The sequence below is a fragment of the Choristoneura fumiferana genome, chromosome Z (assembly GCF_025370935.1).
Source record: "Choristoneura fumiferana chromosome Z, NRCan_CFum_1, whole genome shotgun sequence".
NCBI lineage: Eukaryota > Metazoa > Arthropoda > Insecta > Lepidoptera > Tortricidae > Choristoneura > Choristoneura fumiferana.
Window position 1 is genome coordinate 16,411,483 of NC_133472.1, and position 19,799 is coordinate 16,431,281.

At 37.9% G+C, this 19,799-nt stretch overlaps 1 protein-coding gene across 21 annotated transcripts in view; it reads right to left on the reverse strand.

The window, feature by feature from the left end:
* Window positions 1–19,799, reverse strand: part of mtd (TLD domain-containing protein mustard) — a 181,079-nt gene that overhangs the window by 32,266 nt on the left and 129,014 nt on the right. For 16 of the 21 annotated variants that reach the window (XM_074089886.1, XM_074089945.1, XM_074089936.1 and 13 more), the window contains 12 exons: window positions 19,179–19,251; window positions 18,552–18,701; window positions 18,248–18,340; window positions 17,851–18,099; window positions 16,505–16,699; window positions 11,886–12,019; window positions 11,208–11,300; window positions 7,838–7,965; window positions 5,652–5,814; window positions 3,987–4,122; window positions 971–1,027; window positions 4–96 (listed from right to left, as the gene is read on the reverse strand). In XM_074089886.1, coding sequence (XP_073945987.1) covers window positions 4–96; window positions 971–1,027; window positions 3,987–4,122; window positions 5,652–5,814; window positions 7,838–7,965; window positions 11,208–11,300; window positions 11,886–12,019; window positions 16,505–16,699; window positions 17,851–18,099; window positions 18,248–18,340; window positions 18,552–18,701; window positions 19,179–19,251 — 1,564 coding nt within the window. The remainder of the gene's footprint in view (window positions 1–3; window positions 97–970; window positions 1,028–3,986; window positions 4,123–5,651; window positions 5,815–7,837; window positions 7,966–11,207; window positions 11,301–11,885; window positions 12,020–16,504; window positions 16,700–17,850; window positions 18,100–18,247; window positions 18,341–18,551; window positions 18,702–19,178; window positions 19,252–19,799) is intronic. The other 5 variants (XM_074089978.1, XM_074089854.1, XM_074089824.1 and 2 more) reach the window with 4 other exon arrangements.

The following is a 19,799-nucleotide window of genomic DNA, read 5'->3' on the forward strand; positions in this document are numbered from 1 at the left end:
TACCTCGGGCTGCGGCTCCTCGCCGAGCGAGTCGCCCAACGCCTCCGCCTGGCTCTTCATTATCGAATATATTTTCACGTACGGCGCCTTCAGCAGCTACGCGCATCAACAACCCCACATATATCACAATTAATAAACAATCGTCACCATAAGCCGACGCTATTGCACACAAGCATAATTGTAGTGGAAAAATAATATTTTTTTACGATTAAAATTTCGGTTTAAAGACATTTATTCCCATAAGAACATACAGTTCACTTCTATGAGATACAAAAATAAATAATAAATTTAAACTGCAAACGTGTTTTAATATTGTCGGATTATCGAGAACCTAAATAGTGACACGATGTGTTATATGGCCATGTGTATGCTCATGTTGTTTTGTTTTCAGTCTTAAGTAGGTATTAAGTTGTGCTAGTAGTAGCTCTCATACGTTTACAAAATATAACTATCACAGCAGGGGGCAGTCAATTACTTTCAATGTGTAACTGCTACTTATTCCAATTTTTCTTTTGTAGACAAAGTGAGACGGCATGTTTATTAAAATTAGTATGTTTGAACCAGTTAATTTATATTTGTCAATTAGCAACATAATGTAAATAAGTGATTCGCACACCTCAGTAACATTTGCGTATAGGGGTGGTAGGTAGGTTTAATAGTATTGTTTACATCGCTGACACGTGCTAAATATATAAGCGACGCGATACGTGCGCACCTCACCGGCACAATACAAATAAATCAAACATACATACTCATAATGAAATTGTAAAAAATAGATGCATTTAATTTATAAAATCAATCATGTTCAATGTGTACTGATGTGGAATGTGGGAGAAAGATGCAATGTCGAAGACAAAAAACGTGTATTATGATGCATTGTTAGTCACAAATCGAAGGTGTTTGTAAAATTTAGTATAATATGTAGTAAGTTAATAAAATCTGTAAAGAGATAAGATCATGTAGGACTCACCTCCCAGGACTCTCTTGTGAGGTCGGAGACGTCGCCGGAGCTGCCGCTGCGCTCGCCCTGCGGACACGCACATCGCTCAGCTCTCAGCGCAATACCACACTCACTAATTAGCACGCCGCGCGGGACAAGAGACGCGTAAGTCAATATGTCAACTCGCAACTTATCTTGATGACTGATTAAGTTATCCCTGTGATACTAGCCTATACGTTAAATCTAACGTTAGTTCAGCGTAGACTTTCAAAAATTAAAAATTATTTGCTGTATTTACCGCCGTTATTTTCAATTCGTGATTATTATCAGTCAAAATAGGTCGGTAGGGAGAAGCCAGAAACTACGAGAGATAGCGAGATCTGTTCTTACGAACCATGGCGTCGAGTTTAGATTTAGTAACCCTCCTTCGGGCAGTCGGATAAAAATGGCATTAAATTTTTTACTTAATATATAACCGGGGATCGAACCCGGTCAAAATCTCTGTAAACAATGATATAAAATCTGTTCAGTCTTTCGTTGCTATTGTTGATGGTGAGAATCATAAGGGAACAACAGATTTACAAGCTTTTATTTAACTTGCAGTGTGTATGTATGTATGTACGGGGCGAATCTTGCAAGTTCAATTTGACGCACTTCCAGTAGTACTGTACTGTACCATCAGCCCAATAAGTGGTCTATCAATTTTTAAACAAGTTCCTATCAAATGAATATGTCGCTTAAGTCGAACTTTCAAGTTGACAGAGACGTCTATTGGCACGAGTACTGCCTTTTCGCAACGTAACTTTTGGCAACCTGTTTCATTTCGCATTTCAGGATTTATTTCCGAGCCATCGTGTAGAACCCTTTAGGTTTAGATAGGTTAGTTTTAAACATTAGTAAACCCTATTGGCATTATTGTTTTATGACATGCAAACGATTATTAACTTTAGGGTGGTAGATTAGCATATTTAGCTGATGGTACAGTCAAGGTCAAAGATATCGACACGGCCAAAGTTACAAAAATATGTATACACGATTTTATGTACTTGACATTAAGGCCGTGCATACATATTTTTGAAACTTTGGCCGTGTCGATATCTTTGCCCTTGACTGTACATACACACATTGAAAGTTGAATAAAAGCTTGTAAAATGTGTTTCTGTTTACTTATGATATGATTCACACCATCAACAATAACAAAAAAATGTGCTAAATTTATAACAGTTCAAAGATTTTGACCTGGTTCGATTTCCGGCTATGTATGAGAGTTAAAACAATAAATTTGAATGCCATCTAAAATCGAAGCTATGGTTCCTAAGAACAGGTTTCGCTATCTCTCGTAGTTTCTGACTTCTTCCTACTGACCCTGAATTGATCATCCTGTATATATTATGAGGTACCTGTCTTACTAGTCTAAAATATTTGCCTTTTTTCAGGCATAGTGCGTATAGCGATCATATAAATCTACGCAAATATTAGACTTTGCCTGCTCTACAACGTAGTATAAAATCAATCGAATTTCTTAAAATACGCGCCTTTAAATTAATCCCTCAGAGGTGAACAATTCACCTATGTCTAAATTAGCAAGGCCTGAAAACATGTACATAACTACTTGTGAAATAGTCAAGTAGTAAAATAAACTTAAGAAAAACAGCAAGCCTCGGTACGCTGTATTGGTTCCACGTAACGAATGTGCTAACATAGCGCGCTTTATGTGGCGTGGAAAATTAATGAGTGGGTGCATAGTAAAGATGCCACCAACCTTTCAGATTGTGTCTATGTAAATGAGATTTTCTAAACGTAAACATATTTTTGAATTAGAACATAAGTATACTCAGCGGCACAAAATTTGACCCACTCTCTACATGCAAAATTAGCTATTACTGCATACATTAGAAGGCCAGTTTTTTTGCCGCTCAGTATATTTACTGCTTGGCGCTAGTGATTTAGACAGGCCATACATTTGATTCGAAGTCATCATCATCATAAAATCGGATATCACATCAGGGTAAAAGAGCAGCAGTTCCATACTATAACACAAGCACCAAACACAATGTCATACATGCGATGCATTCGTTCGCTTCGGACTGTTGGGATCGGTTGCGACTGTAGTGTGGGGTTTCAGTTTTTTGCGGGTTAGACGTTTCTTATGAACTTAATGACCCTTATGGACCGTGCCCTGTCTCGATATCCAAAACGGAATGTTCTCAAAATTCTACTGAATTAAAAATCAAACTAGGGTAAATCGTCAATTACTGGCCACCATCTAATAACTAGCCATCTTACACTAAAATACAAGAATTCTACTCACCTATAAACAGAGTTATTTTTAGTATAAGGTATCAATTACTGGCCCCCCTTCAAAAACTGGCCATCCCACCTTATACTAAAAGGAAATCTGGTCACAAATAAATAGAATTCATTTTCTTAGTATAAGGTGGCCATTGCAGTTATTGAAAGGTGGCCAGTTATTGTCGATTTACCCTATAGTGTATATACTAAGCCTCTCTTAGAATAATACGGTATTTGACAACTCCTGATTTTGCCATATCTTAATATTATTATGAAAATATAGATGAACAGATAGTGTTTAGCGAAGAGAAAATTTAAATCGGTTGAAAATTGGATTTATAGTGATTTTTTGAAAAATCTATATACCTGTCTCTTTCTCAAACGCTTTTCTCTATGCAGCAAGTATGGCGGTACTGGCGTGTGACGTCACATGCCAGTATGTCTTTCTCTGTCTAATCTTGAATTTCAAACCTTTATAACTTTTTTATTTGTAAAGGTAGCTTAAAAATTGTTTTTCTATTCGATAACAGGCATTGTGTAGTTTTAATTTATAAAACATATACAAAATAGTCAAATGCCGTATTCACAAAAAAGACGCAATTTTATATTCATACATTAGACCAAAATGGAAATAGGTAATAAAAAACTGATAATTTACGCAAATATATGTATAAAAAAACAGTTAACGGCCTCATAATCCTAGACGGGGAGTCGTAAATAGTTATTAGAGAGTTATGCTGAGAGTGTGACTGACCTTGTGCGGTTTCTGGTCGTCATCGTCCCACTCGGTGTCGCTGTCGATGAGCTCGAAGCCGTGCGCGGCGACGTCGCCGAGCGGCCCGTACCGGTCCGGCACCCAGTGCGTCAGGAACTTGAACAGGTCGTCCACCCTAGACACGAGCACGACAACACTTTAAACATAACAACTACCACGATTTAATGAATAACAGACGAAATAGCCTAAACCACTGAAGCCAAAGACTTGAAATTTGGAATGGAGTTCAACAATGCTCGAAATTTTAATTTTGATTGTGTTTGTTATTTAAAGATAAATGAACCTTATCAGTAACCCTTTCGACATGCTTCATAAAATACGGTATGCTATTTTTTGTCGCATTTGACCGGTTCGAGTCCCGAATGTATGTATGACCACGCATAACCTTTTACAGAGTAGTCCAATTTTGATAATTCTTTTTTTATTGGAAAGGGTATTATACCCCGAAGGTGATCCCATGCAAATTTGTAAAAAAATCCAACCCTAAGGGTAGGAAAACAGGGGATGATTGATTGTTCACTCACTGGTTGTAATGTAATGTATGACCACGCATAACTTTTTACAACGTAGTCCGATTTTGCTAATTCTTTTTTCATTGGATAGAGTATACCTCGAAGTTAGTACCATATAAATTTGGGAAAAAATGTTACCCCAAGATTAGGAAAAAAGTATAAAATAAAAACTTTTTACCAGAAAAATTAAACCGCCGAAAAAACTGAAAAGCAAAAAATAATTAATCTTTTTTTAATAAAAAATAATTGGATCCATACTCCGTTTGTTTGTCTGTCTGTCTGTTTTTCCGTGGCTAAGCTCGGAGATCGTTAGTACTAAAAAGCTGTAATTTGGCATTAATATACATATGAGTTCCCTCCCATAAACGTAGTGGGGGTGTTTTTTTTTCTTGACTAACCCTGCAGTGTGGGGTATCGTTGGATAGGTCTTTTAAAATCATTTTTCACTTTAAAGTGTTTTTTTTTTAATTTTCATAAAAATCGAGCGTCCCCCCCCACCTCTCTAAAAATCTAAAGTATTGGGTGGAACACTTTGAAAAAAAATCAAAAAGGTAGTAAATATATCATACAAGGAAAATTATAATGGCTAAGATTGCTTTAGAATTATTAGTTTTTTAAGAGTAAAATAACAGCCTAATATATAAAATATACCCAAACTTGGAAGATTCCGTATACAATACGAAATTCTTAGAAAAACATGACATGCGCTTTTTTGTAATGGCTATACGGATCTTAGGCGTGTCCGATACGCTCTTTGCCGGTTTTTTAACCTTAATCTAGATACTAGTTTGAAGTCGGTGCCTCAGCACTAGCCAGCAGGAGTGGACCTACAGTCGTCTATCTGATGGGCTTCTATCACTCCCCCTGGTTCGTACTGAGGCACCAACTTAAAACTTATATTATTTTTTGATTTTCAGTTTTTTCAGCGGTTCAATTTTTTTGTTATAATGTTTTTAAAAATAAAGGTAAGTCTCCTTTACACAGAATGTGCTATTTACAATATTTATAAGTCCCCCTCAAGCTCGCGTCCCCATATAAACGAAGTTTCGTTCTAATTACAATGGCATTCAATCTTTTCAGCCTGTATAAAAATATTCAGTGAAGTATTTTATTGATGAAGTTTAATTAATACCTGTTTCTGGGCACGCCGAACCAATACTCAGGCTTCATGCGCTTGCGGCCATAGGACATGAGCGGCGTGGTGCGCGGCAGCGGGCGGCCGGCCGGCTTGCCCATGCGCAGCCGCAGGTATAGCGGGGGGTCGTCGCTGGGTCGCGCCGGCCGCGGGATCAGCTCTGAAAGCCGCAGGAGGTTAGCCTACGTCTCTTCCTCAAGCGATAATTTGAAGAGGGACGGCACGCTAAAACCGCGCGCCCAACTGCTTAGTGCGTACGTAGCCTCGACGCGTTGGCTAACACAAGGGGGCTAGCATGCAAGCTCGCGTCGCGGACATCCTAATTATATTGGAAACTAGCCTTTACCCGCTGCTTCGCTCGCGTAAACCATTTGGTCTGTCAGTCGGATTGAAATTCCAGGATTATATTAAACTAGAGTTTACCCGCGGCTTCGCACGCTTAAACTATTCGATCTGGTGGTTAAAATTTGAATTCCGGGATTTTTCAAAATTCCCCTGGAAATTCCCAAAATTTATATCGTGGTCTTCATTGAGGTTGTGCTTAGAACAACTGTCCAAAATTTAATTACTCTAAACCCAGTTGAAATTTCGAGATTTTATTCCTATCCCGTGGGAATATCGGGATAAAAGTAGCCTATGTGTAATTCCAGACGCCCATTTATCTACGTACCAAATTTCATCTAAATGCATTTCATGTAAACACACACACACAAACTTTCGCATTTATAATATTAGTAGGATTAAAAAAACAGAAATTGCTCGAGCTCACAAAAGTTACAACGTGGTCTTCATTTACGTTGTTTAACGTACACCCTTGTAAAATATCTGGGTACGTATTATAATTTATAAATTTAAAATACATATCGGTTGAAATACATACAGTTAAAATACCGAAAATTATCAAATATAATGCATCAAAAATATATAGTTATTTGACATAAGTTCTAAACGCACAAGCTTGAAATGCATAGCGGTCAAAATATATAATAGTTACAATGCATAATGGTTCTTAGTCATATGGCACAAAATGCATATTTTGATACTGTATATGTTCAAAACCTATACAGTATGTTTTCTATAATGGTTAAAATATATTTTTTTATTCGATTGGATGGCAAACGAGCAAGTGGGTCTCCTGACGGTAAGAGATATCACCACCGCCCATAAACATCTGCAACACCAGGGGTATTGCAGATGCGTCGCCAACCTAGAGGCCTAAGATGGGATACCTCAAGTGCCAGTAATTTGACCGGCTGTCTTACTCTCGACGCCGAAACACAACAGTGCAAGCACTGCTGCTTCACGGCAGGATTAGCGAGCAAGATGGTGGTAGCAATCCGGGCGGACCTTGCACAAGGTACTACCACCTGCACAAAAATATGGCTTCCGATCAGTCGGTATCTTATAGGTTAGGTTAGGTTAGAGTTTTGTCCAGGCTCGACGCGTCTTAATTTCGCTGTCTTACAGTCCTTAATTTTTCAAAATTTAACATGTAAATACAACGTAAATCGACTGGAGATGATGATGAACATGGGCATTATACCGTATGTATTTTGACCATTATGAAAAACTTACTACAGGAATTTTAATTGTTATTTCTTTCAACTATTATATATTCGGATTGTATATATTTTGAACATATACATTGTGAACTTAGCCATTTTAATTGTATGTCTTTCGACCAATATGACAAACGTGCTATATGAATTTTGATTATTATTTATTTTAACCATTATATTTTACAATTTTCGGTATTTCAACTGCTTGTATTTCAACCGATATGTATTTTAAATTTATACATTACAATACGTAGGTACCCAAAATATCTCGTGTCTCTAGTCTAGACTTAGCGTTTAAGATTTTGGAATTTTATACCAATCCCGTGGAAAGGGATAAAACGGAGCCTATACACTCGTAAATACACAGACGTGAGTATGTTAGATACATATTCTAGACGGCCAACTATCTCCACACTAAATCCATCCATCCGTTTAGCGAGAATGAATAACAACACACACGCACGCACATACCTACTCAAAAACTTTTGCATTTACAACATTAGCAGGACTAGCGTTTTACCCGCAGCTTTGGCCGCTTCGCACTTTTTATCTCGATAAATATTTTTTATAGCGATGGCTTCAAGTCAAAATAAATTAGGATAGTATGTTAGTACAGTTACTCACTGTCAAAGGATGCGAAGAGGTCCGGCATGTCGTCGACGGAGACCATGCTCCGGTAGTCGAGCCGCGGCGGAGCGGGCCCGCTCGCCGACTTGGTGTGAGTGCGCCCAAACCCGCCCAGCGAACTGCGCCTGCGTACACACTCCAAAGTAATATCTACCGCCACATATATTCAGACCACATCAAACGAGGACACTGTTAACTAATGCTGACAATAGTAGATTGATAACCGAGGGTGGAAAGTGACCCATTTCACCCGAGATATTTCTGGCGCTCGATCGAAGTGAGAGCGCCAATAGTTCGAGGGGAAATGGGTAATTTCATTCACCCGAGTTAGACACTCTACTTGAAAAGTTTCGACTGTGAGGAAAGTAAAATACTACAAAAAAAAAAATGAGAATAATGATACACTGAATTTACTTATATCCAACCTCCAACGGTATCTTTTCGACCTGGCCACTTGCCACGGCCGACTATAAAAAAAATCGAGTTTGTTACGACCAAGGAGCTTATATACAAAACTGGAGGTTGAACGCCGAACGAAGAACTTTGATCTTCATTACTTATTTATATATTCCGTCTATTTCTTACACATTTCACGAATGACTGCCATCTCTTTTTTAACTTAACTAAAGAAAGCGATGGAATATGTTCGTGACGTAATAAAGATCAAATTTCTTGTTTCAAACGGATGTTTGGCGTTCAACCTCCAGTGTTGTATATAAGCTCCTTGGTCACGACGTGTATCTAAATGGCCATGCCGAAACGTGAAAAAAAAAAATTGTCTTTGACGTAGGTAGCTCAATTATCTTCGACTACGTGAAGAATTAAAACAAAAACACCTTACAGATGAAAACGCTATTTTCAACCAATGAAAAGAAACTTTCCGAACAGGAGAGATGAAAAACTAGTTTTATTTTACTTCTGATTTTTTTCTTTTTATGTTTTCGTATTATATTAGTCATCTACGAGGAAGAAAGGCAGCGAGGCGGGGTATAAGTTCTCTGCGTTATGGAAAATTCACATTTAATATGAATTCAATAAGCTATACGTACACAATTATTATCAATAGCTATTGTATTTTTCACCTAAGATGAGTTCTGTGACACTTGAAAATTTTCCGAATTACGCATACTATGTTCGCAAAATATTTTTTAAACATAATTTCTATTTTGAAGCAAAACAATAAAAAAAAATGAAAAAATGTACTTTTTAAAAACATATAGCAATATCAGTGTCCATTAAATAGACTTCATCGAAAACGATAAAAAATATATATTTTTTTTAAATGACGTAATGTGTGAAACGGAACAGAGTAGTGACGTGACACAACATTATCGGCATTTGCCGCGGTTCATTATTCAATAAAAATGAACACTAAGATATTTTAAAATTTTAAACAAAACTTGCAAAATTTTGTAAAAGCGGTTATTTGGAACACGGCCGCAGCCATCTTGTGCCTCTAGTGGCCGGTGCTTGTCATTATCACTGTCAGTACGAGTGCGTTTGCCTTTTATACGAGTTGAGTTTCCGTTGCATTTTCATTTCTTTCGTTATTCTCTGTTATTATTGTTGTTGTCTTTTGCTACTGTTTCTCGTTAAGTTTGTTGTTATTTTTTGGCAAAATGCCGAAACAGTTTAAAAAGACTGTTTTGAACTCCCAGAGTCGGGAATTTGTAATTCGTTTGAGGGATTACTTCGAGCGAGACCGAGAATACAGTGGCCCGGCGGGGGAAAAACTGGAAAAATATTATTTTTTTAAATATAATGCAACTTTTCCAAAAATAGGCACTAATAACTCTTAGCAAAATCGATAGTTCACTTGATAAATGGTACATCTCTAAAACTGTCAACTCGAAACGTCACAGAACTCATCATAGGTGAAAAATATTATATGTTGCAATTAACTTTATCAAGAATCTTGATTTAAGTAATATTTCTTCAATTATGATGAAGTTGTTTTAGAATAACATTTACTGATCTAGTGAATAATGTTTTGCCGTCGTATTTTTGTCGGATAATTTCGTTTTTAACTTGCTTTCTCAACTACCTTCAGTAAACTTCAGTAAGCTAATTGAAAAAGCAAGATAAATACGAACTTTTCTGTCAAAATACAATGGCAAAACATTATTCAATACATCTGTATGTTATGTATGTCAAATAATAATATATTTTTTTATTTGAAGAAAAGAAAATCCACACTTAAATTATCACTACAAAAATATAATAGTGTTCCAACGTTTTTGATCTATGCAGACGTAGGTTACCCTTTATTTACATCGGATGCTTCGGAATTCAATCAACAAACAACACCAAACCAAAGAAGCATATTATTGCACTGACGAATAACATTTCTATGTGGTCCATTGTTACTAGATGACGCCTGTTTCGTCGTTCACAGCTGAGGATGTATAAGCTAAACATGCCTTATTGTATTTTATCGCACAATAAACACAGATAAAGAAAGAAGTGCCATTATAATTGAAGTGCTGATGATATAATGATAATGCCGCATGATGGTGAGAAGTTCAAAAACACACGATAAAACTTAAAAAATTTATTACAACTGCCCTTATGATAATTTGATGATCTACTAAAGTGCGTCATGAACATTGAGATATTATGCTATACATCGTGATTCTTCTATAATATTATCCTAACATAAATACAACATGCCATTCAGCACAATAAAACCTCATTCTGGATAACTAAGCGAAAACTGATTTGAAAATAAAAAAAACCTTTTATATAAGTTACCGCAATAGAAAACCAGCTAACACACAACAATAGAAGTACAGAGACAGTTGGTGAAATTGTTTTCTAATAGAGAAATGTGAAAACATTAAAAAAGAACCACATTGACAGCAGCGACATATTGCGATTGGAGCTTGAATGTTTTAGTTTATCTTCATCAGTCAAGGCTCACTGAGAACACTATAATATCGGCCGAGAGGCAACTGAGCGTCGGCTAAATTCTTTGGATTCCATAGCGTAGCGGGCATGTATTAAAACATTTTTGATTTAGCTTTGCAATAAAAACATACCTGGTAAAGTTTTACTATTGCAAGTATCTACACAAATTATTATACGAGTACATATAAGACTAAATATTTCCTTACTGTTTCTTAAATTATGAGATAGGAGGTTTCATTTTTACCATGAACATTTTGTCAAATGATAGAAGAAAATGTTTGAAATCTTTAGCTACGGAATCCTAAAAGAATACTTCAGTAAAAAGCAGGAGGGAGATATAAAGTGGGTAATAAATAGCACGAGCCAGAACGATAATGTTGGTCCAGTTCTATGTTCAAGGCAGACATTCACACAGGGAGCTGGCACATGGAGAGTTTGGAGCGAGCGAGAGCGCACGTACCCCGGGCCGGCGACCACGTCCTGCGGCGCCTCCTCGGAGGGGGTTTTACTCAGGAACAAACCAGTACCGAACTCCACTAGGTTCATTGGCGAGCTTTACCGATCAATCAACACAGCGGAGTCGTCAAATCCAGTTAGCATCCACGGTAGCAAAACAAAAATGTATCATTGCAATCATTATTCTATTTTCGGTTCTAGCATATTAAATACCTTTTCGTGTATATGTTACAGTGTTTCCGTTACTTATGAATACGCGTAAGTGAAATGGACTACTGTTCAAGCGATTGGCAGATAATTAAGATTAATAAATACTATAGATGTATCGAAATTAAATAATTCAGAGCGTGTTCAGTTGGGGTTAAAGATGGTATTGGTGGATACTAGAAAGTCAGAAACGATGCTATGAGTTGGTTTGTGGAGCGCTGATGCTGATGAGGATGTCTGTTGATACGTGGCCTGCACGTCATCAACGACAGACCAACGCCAGCAAGCTTGTGCTCTGTAGCGAGATATGGAGTAGAATACTATTGTAAAGTCCACACTCCGTATTCCATTATGTAGTACAGACTGGTAGGCCAACCATGCATATCATTATAAATATGATAAGCAGGCCGGTAGCAGTTTGCGTAGTAGTTGCGGCCACACGGGAGGTGAGGGTGGCGGTGTCAACGAGGTATACCTGTTGAAGACTTTGGAGAAGACGCTGGTGTTGTGCGAGTCGGGCGCGGGCGGCGCGTCGGCCGCGTGCGCGGGCGCGCCTTCGCCCGTCAGCCCCTCCACCCACGACAGCGGGTACGACAGCCGCTTTAGCATCTGGCGACAATCAAATATGCAAGCTTTTATAAAACGCTTTTCGCAGAAAACCTATGTTCGCGTACAAAAATGGGCAAAACCATTCACGGTAAGAGGATACTTTTCATTTCATCTGTTTAGCTCTGGGAACTAACCGATACTTCGTGATTGTCAAACTGTGCCCATTGCATACAATGCGTATTTATTAAGGTGCATATTATTATCATTGTACAGTCGGAGTAAAAAAAGGTTCATCACCCTGAGATCTATTTTCCTTTGCTCAGTATGAGCGCTAATCTGTTTTACCGATTGAGTAGGACATACTGCGTCAACCTGTCAACCTGTTAAATATAATCAGGTAACAATAGCAACCCTACCACTACACCTTGGCACTGACAAACACTAACAATTAAATAGAACATTATTTGATTGAAACTCTTACGAAGTTGTTTATAAAAAAGTTTTTGTACTGATATAAAACTAGACATATGTTAGAGGTGTATACTATTTTGACCCTTGTTATCATGTCAAGTAAGTATAATTTGGTATGCACTTGTCTACTTAGTACTTTGGTTTCAAAACGTAACTATGACTTTGTAAAGGAATCTATTTAATAACTGACGAAGGTTTTCCTACCCCCACTGTACTGCGGTCTTACTTTGTACAGTTAAGGGCAAAGATATCGACACGGTCAAAGTTGCAAAAATATGTATAATTTATTTATTTACACAACTTTATGCACTTAACATTAAGGCCGTGTATACATATTTTTGCAACTTTGGCCGTGTCGATATCTTTGCCCTTGACTGTACCTAAACCATTTTCGATCCTGTCTGTGACGGATTATAAATCATTCAAAAGTGTAATTAACTATTTTACGGCGAAATCGATGATATCAAGTAAAACAAATCGAACCATGTATCAACATGGTTTTAATCGATTTTCTGCATTTGAGGTCAGACCATTTTCTTGAAATAGCATAAACCGTTTTTCCTTATGAAAAGGAAAGTGTGTCACTTGGTGGTAAGGAATCAAACTTTGATGTAATTTTATGTGCCTCCATACCAGATGGACGTTGCGATATGGCGAATATGGTCGCACTACAAAATATTTAAACAGGTGTTAGAAGTTTCCAATGAATTGTATTGTTCTATGATCGTCTATGTAGGTATTCGTGGTAAAACGAACGGATAAATAGTTTTGTTGCATATTCAAACCAATTATTTATTGTCGATGTTTTTTTAGAATTTTTGCGAAGCACGCCGCGCCGGTATAATCACGCCTTTTATCAAACGTAGCGGTAGCGATAAGGCAAGACTAGCAAGACGCTATTTTTATGACCCGGTTTCATGCAAACAATGAGAAAAATAAAGAAACTTAATTTAATAACAATATTTCGTGACGCTTGCTTGTATAAAAAAAATCGCTTATATCTACATAATTCAAGCAATGCCATAAGATAATTCGATTGTATCCTATAGGTAATTATTTTCACCGACCGATGCAATATTCTTTTGTCTGACGCGCTTATCAAAAATTTCCCGGTAATCTTATGATCTACAAGAGGACAAAGAAATGTGAGACCACCGACAGCTAACCTATATTTTTAGCCGATTAGGAGAAAAGATAACAGGTGAGATATGACATGATTTGATGAAACTAGAAAATGCGCGATATCGTCTGAAATGCGTAGAAATTGTAACAACAAAGCCTTATTGTTGTTAAATGAGATCATCAGTTCCTGGTAGTGGAACGTACACGCACATGTAGATTGGAGATTATAATATAATCTATCAATACAAATCTAATATCCTACACATAAATAAAATCGAAGTCTCTGGAAGTAGGTCAAAAATAACAGCTTTTAACTAATTGTATATGGAATGGAAGTATATGTACAGTCAAGGACTTTAATTCACGCATGAGCCACCATGAAACCATTTCACAGTAAAACGTAATAGTGACATCGCATTAATGGAGATTAAGGAAAATCGTAAAGATTTATTCTTTGAAAAGCTTCCATGGTGGCTCGTAAAATAAATTCCGTGACCGTACCTATCACAAAAACCAAAAGGACACTTTTATGGGTCGATTAATAGTACATGCATGAATGCAAAACTAAAAAAAGATAGTTCGGGGCAGAGCTTCAGACCGGCAGACCCCGTTATCAGTGGTGAAAATTTAATAAAAATGCTAGGATTGGCCAGTGCCAACAGCAGCAGCAGTGGGTTTTGCAGTCACAATAATATTACATTAATATTTTTAACGTGTATAATTTGATGTACGTATTTGATGTAAACAATATGCTTATTTTATTAAAAGATATATGCTTAGACAACGGGTTTAAAAAAAGGTTTATTGTCATTTATATGTCAAAAAATATGTTTGCCGTCATATAAATACTTTTTTTATATGGATTTCCTGGGTAATCTTGTTGAATTTTCTCAGTTCAAATAGCGCTAAAGGAACTAATAGCGAGCCTGGAAATGAACCGAATGCGACACGGAAATGATTAGTATAACTGTGCAATAGATGGCAAAAAAAATCGAATAAATAAGCGTATTTGATTACAGTTTTGTATTAAATCTTTTTTCTCCTGCAGATAATAACATGACATGATACAACTATGCAAATTATGTAATTACCAAAAATAATGTGAGATTAAAGGCAATATTAAAAATAGTTTTGTAACAAAAACTTTTAACACCAATATGTCAAATATACACGAATATAATTAATATTGTATGACAACCCTATGATTCGATTTCATTAAAGGGTTTAGCAGGCTAAGGAAGGACATGTGGCCTCTGTGAGGAATAGTTGAATTGGTAAATGTCAATTGTTTGTCGCCTCATTACTAGTAGCCTCCAACTTTCAGCCAGTCTTGAACTGTTAGAGAGATAATGTCAAAATGTATTTTCTTCACATTTTTTCTCAAACTCGTTTTTCTCCTAATACATAGCAGCTAAAGCATTGAAACAAAACCACAGCTACGTAGTTTCTGTAGGAGTATACCCTACAATTTTATTCATGTATTATACGTGAAAAACAAAAATAAAAAATAATTTATTTTTTGAGAGCTCTTTCCAACCAGTTTTTTCAAAGGTACAAAAAATCATATAAATGGCAAATAGTATTACCTACTACTAAACCGTGGTTCTATGTACCGGTTAAAATATCGGTATAAACCCCTTTAATATCGGCATTTTTGACCAAGCTTTGGTTTGAGGATACATAAATAACCAATGTTAGGTGAGTTCACGTCAATATGGTCGAGCATTTATTAGTTTATCCGCGGCTTCGCACGCGTTAACTATTCGATACAATTTAAATTCTGGGATCTTACAAAATTCCCCTGAGTTACCAAAATTTATACCGTGGTCTTCATTGAGGTTATGTTAAGAACAACTGTCCAAAATAACAAGAACCCAGCGGTTGAAATTTCAAGATTTTATCCTTGTCCCGTGGGAATATCGGGATAAAAAGTAGCCTATGTGTTATTCCAGACGTGCAGCTATATACATACCAAATTTCATCCAAATGCGTCGAGCCGTTTTAGCGTTAAGGAGTAACAAACATACACACATACACACACAAATTTTCGCATTTATAATATAAGTAGGACATATTATTAACTAGCGTTTAACCGCGGCTTCGCACGCATAAATCATTAGATACAGCAGTTGAATTGAAATTCCGGGATTTTATTAAATTCTCGAGGGAACTCCCTAAAATAACATCGTGGTGTTCATTTTTTTTTATTCGACTGGATGGCAGACGAGCAAGTGGGCCTCCTGGCGGTAAGAGATATCACCACCGCCCATAAACATCTGCAACACCAGGGGTATTGCAGATGCGTTGCCAACCTAGAGGCCTAAGATGGGATACCTCAAGTGCCAGTAATTTCACCGGCTGTCTTACACGCCGAAACACAACAGTGCAAGCACTGCTGCTTCACGGCAGGATTAGCAAGCAAGATTGTGGTATCAATCCGGGCGAACCTTACACAAGATCCTACCACCTGCATGACGTTAAATGAAAACACCTATGCCAAATTTCATGACTCTAAGCCCAGCGGTTATTAGTTCAAGATTTTATCCCTATCCCGTGGGAACATCGGGATAAAAATTAGCTTATGTATTATTTCAGACGTCCAGCTACTTACATAGCAAATTTCATGACTCTAAGCCCAGCGGTTATTAGTTCGAGATTTTATCCCAATCAAAGTCAAAGTCAAAGTCAAAATATCTTTATTCAATTTAGGCTATAACAAGCACTTATGAATGGAACTTATCCCGTGGGAACATCAGGATAAAAAGTAGCCTATGTGTTATTCCAGACGTCCAGCTACCTACATACCAAATTTCATGACTCTAAGCCCAGCGGTTGTTATTTAAAGATTTTATCCCTATCCCGTGGGAATATCGGGATAAAAAGTATCCTATATTTTAATCCAGATGTCCAGCTATCTACAGACATACCAAATATCAAATAACTCTTGAATACCTTGTTTTTCTTATCAGGTTTATTGGCGTCCTCCTTCTGAGCGTTTCCGTCGAGCGAGAAGGAGACGGCGGCGGGCTTGCGCGGCGCGCGCTCCGCCTCGCCGAGCGGCGGCGCCGACAGCGGCGGCTCCGAGCGCGGCAGGTACACCGGCGGCACCCAGTCAGCCGACAACACTATGTCTGCGTCGCTATAAACCTGCAAAATACGGTTAACTATTCAGCACTACAAATTAATACTGTCACATCCAACTTACCGTTTAGGACACGAACACGACACTTAGTAAATACTTAGTGGAATGTATCCAACCAAATGGTCCAACCAAATGGTTGGATACATTCCGTCTGATAGGTACAGTTTCAAAAAAATACGCATAAAATATTATTATAGGATTTCAGAGATGAAAGACTACATTTTTTTTTCAGCGGTGCCCACACCACACTCAAATCTTTCAGTACTAAAAGAATGTTTTGAAAAATGCGCTATTAATTCAGCTATTAGATTATTAAGTTAATGCGAATTGATCACTACACGTAAGACTGATCGTAAAGCCCCACACATCATATTGTGAAGAAATTTGTTTAAGCAAATACAAAAAGAAATTATACGGAAGCATCTTTGTATGGCACAAAGTACGAAGAAGGATGGTACTGGTACCGTACTCATAACATTACAAGTTAAGAAATAGACGACAAGAAATTTGGACATGACAAAAGACACATTGAAAGTACATATTTCAATCCAAAAAAAAAGAGAGAAATTGGATCACAAATAAGTGTCCCTTTTCACCAGCTTTTTTGAGAAAGGTCTCACCTCGTCGTGCGAGTCATACGGGCTCATATCAACATCGTGGTGTAAAAAACACGCAAGGAAATTTGCTTCGTACTTGATATCACACATGGTGTGGTCTTCGGGGGATTCGTATATCGTGTCTATTTCGTGAGCATAGTCATCGTGATATGAATCGTGATAATCCTAAAACATTGTGCATGTTAAAAGTGATACAGGCGCAGTAGCAACAAAAATTAAACGGATGTTAATTGAGTTGTTACATGTAATTAGTAAATTATTAAAAAATATAATGCATATTCTTATAATTTGATGTATCGTACATGTTACAAGGGGTGACATAAGACATAATGCGATTCTAGGCTAAGGCAGAGAAGGCCTTTTTGCCTCACACGTGCACTATCACAATCGTATTTAAATAACTCCCTGTTTTTATTACCTCTTAGGTATAACGTCTGAGAGATAGAAGTGACGAATACGATTTACTTGTGCGTTAGACTAAAAGGGCTACTAATAAAAAAATGTACTTAACGAAAAGCAATGAGAACGAAATTCTGTACCGTTTTAGACTTAGCAGGTGTCACATGCAGCAGCGGGTCGCGGATGTCGATCCCGGAGTCATGATAGGAGAGTTTGACCAGGTGCTGGGCGTCCGAGGGTGCGGCGACGGGCGCGGGGGCGGGCGGGGCGGCGAGCTCGGGGGCGGGCGCAGGGGAGGCCTCGGGCGCTCTCGTCGCTTCTGTTGACTCGGCGTCCTCCTTGCTCTCCCTATCGCCGTGCTCCGTCGACACCTGAAATACATCGTCGTTCTACTCTCAGCTCAAATAACAGCTCTTCGTCCAAACCATCAAAACTTTAGAAGGTATATTATACGTCGTTGTAAATATGTTTCAAGAACATTCTATTAAAAGTGGTGTGACGATTGTATAACAATTGATTACTAAAATTGATTGGTACCTCGCTTCCTTGGTCGATAGACATTCTGTCTTTGCTCGGTATAGCCCAGTGGTGATCCAAAAGAGATTTTCGCCTTTCTTCAGTAGATTGTTGCTAAAAAGAATACAAAGAAATATTATTAATATTTTGTAGCTAGGGAGTAAGTGATAGTAATGATACCTACGGTGGCACACCGCGACCCAGTCTATATTCCGCCAAGGCACGCGTCAAAAGGGTAGGTACGTCGGCGTCAAATCGGATAGCGGGTGCAGCGTAGACACGGACAACGTAACATTGAAGGTGGCCAATGCGTATAAGTGTGTACCTGCAGGGCCGTGGGCGTGACGAGCTCCCGCTCGAAGGCCTTGGGGAAGGCGGCGCCGCCGCGGTCCTCAGGATCGCCAGAGCCGGGTCGCTCGTCGCCGGCTGCCTCGCCCTCGCAGTTCGCCGCTTGCAGCTCGGGAAACGTCTCGTCCTGACACGATTAATTCGATATCAATACAAGTTTCATACCTACGCACACAACAATCACAAGCTGTCTCTAAAATAACGAGAAACTACACAGTTCAATTACTTAAACTACTTTACACTAGTCTTAAAACCTTAATAAAATTGTCTTTTAACCTTAGATTAGATACGAATATGTAGTTGATCTCTGTCTTGAAAATATCAATGGTTTTGATTATCTCACTAGGAATTAGTTGCTTTTGAGCTGTACTATATTTATGGTTTATTAAGTTTATCAAAGAATTCATTGTGCGCCAGGATTAAAAAATATTTCTTGTTATCGGCAGACATAATACGGCCTTCGCGTAAGGTCACGGCCGCTTACACGTGCAATGACGTGCATTCATTGACGTGTGGTGATTGGTGCAGTACTTAACAAGATCAAATACGGAATTTTGTTTGTTTTCTTTATTCTACGTGGTGAGTAGGTGTTTATAACACTAACCTTGACTAGAAGCGAGTCCTTTCCAGGCGAATGTTCGGCTTTATTCATGTAGTATATTTCAGCCGTTTCGGTTCTGGAATGATAAAAAAAAAGTTTTAACCTAAACTTGCAATTATCTACACTAACATAATAAAGAGGAAAACTTTGTGTGTTTGTGAACATAGCCCTTACATACTCTGCGGGACTACTGAAGTACTGAACGAGCAATGTCTCCGCGGGGCATAGACAAACTTGCGGACAACAACCAGTTCGTGGTAAAGTTAGAATAAGTATTAGCTGAATAGCACGTTTAGGAGAGTTTTGTAAGTACAAGCTATGTATCACAAGCGGGTAATCCTTGTTTATTACTTAGTAATAGACGTTAATTACGTTTAATTGTTACTCGTAGTTACATGAATAAACATCATTACTATGGCGCAACATCTTGAACGCCAGAGAACGGCAACTGACAAGACAGGCTTTAGAAATGGCGGATTGTTTTGTAACAATACGTATGCATTAGCACTGATGTGAGATTGTGCAAAATCTAGAATTCCAAAATGAGCAATGAATCTTGAACACCATCACCGCCTCGATCTAGCCCATACAACGACACACTATTGTGTACCAGGTTTCTCGTCA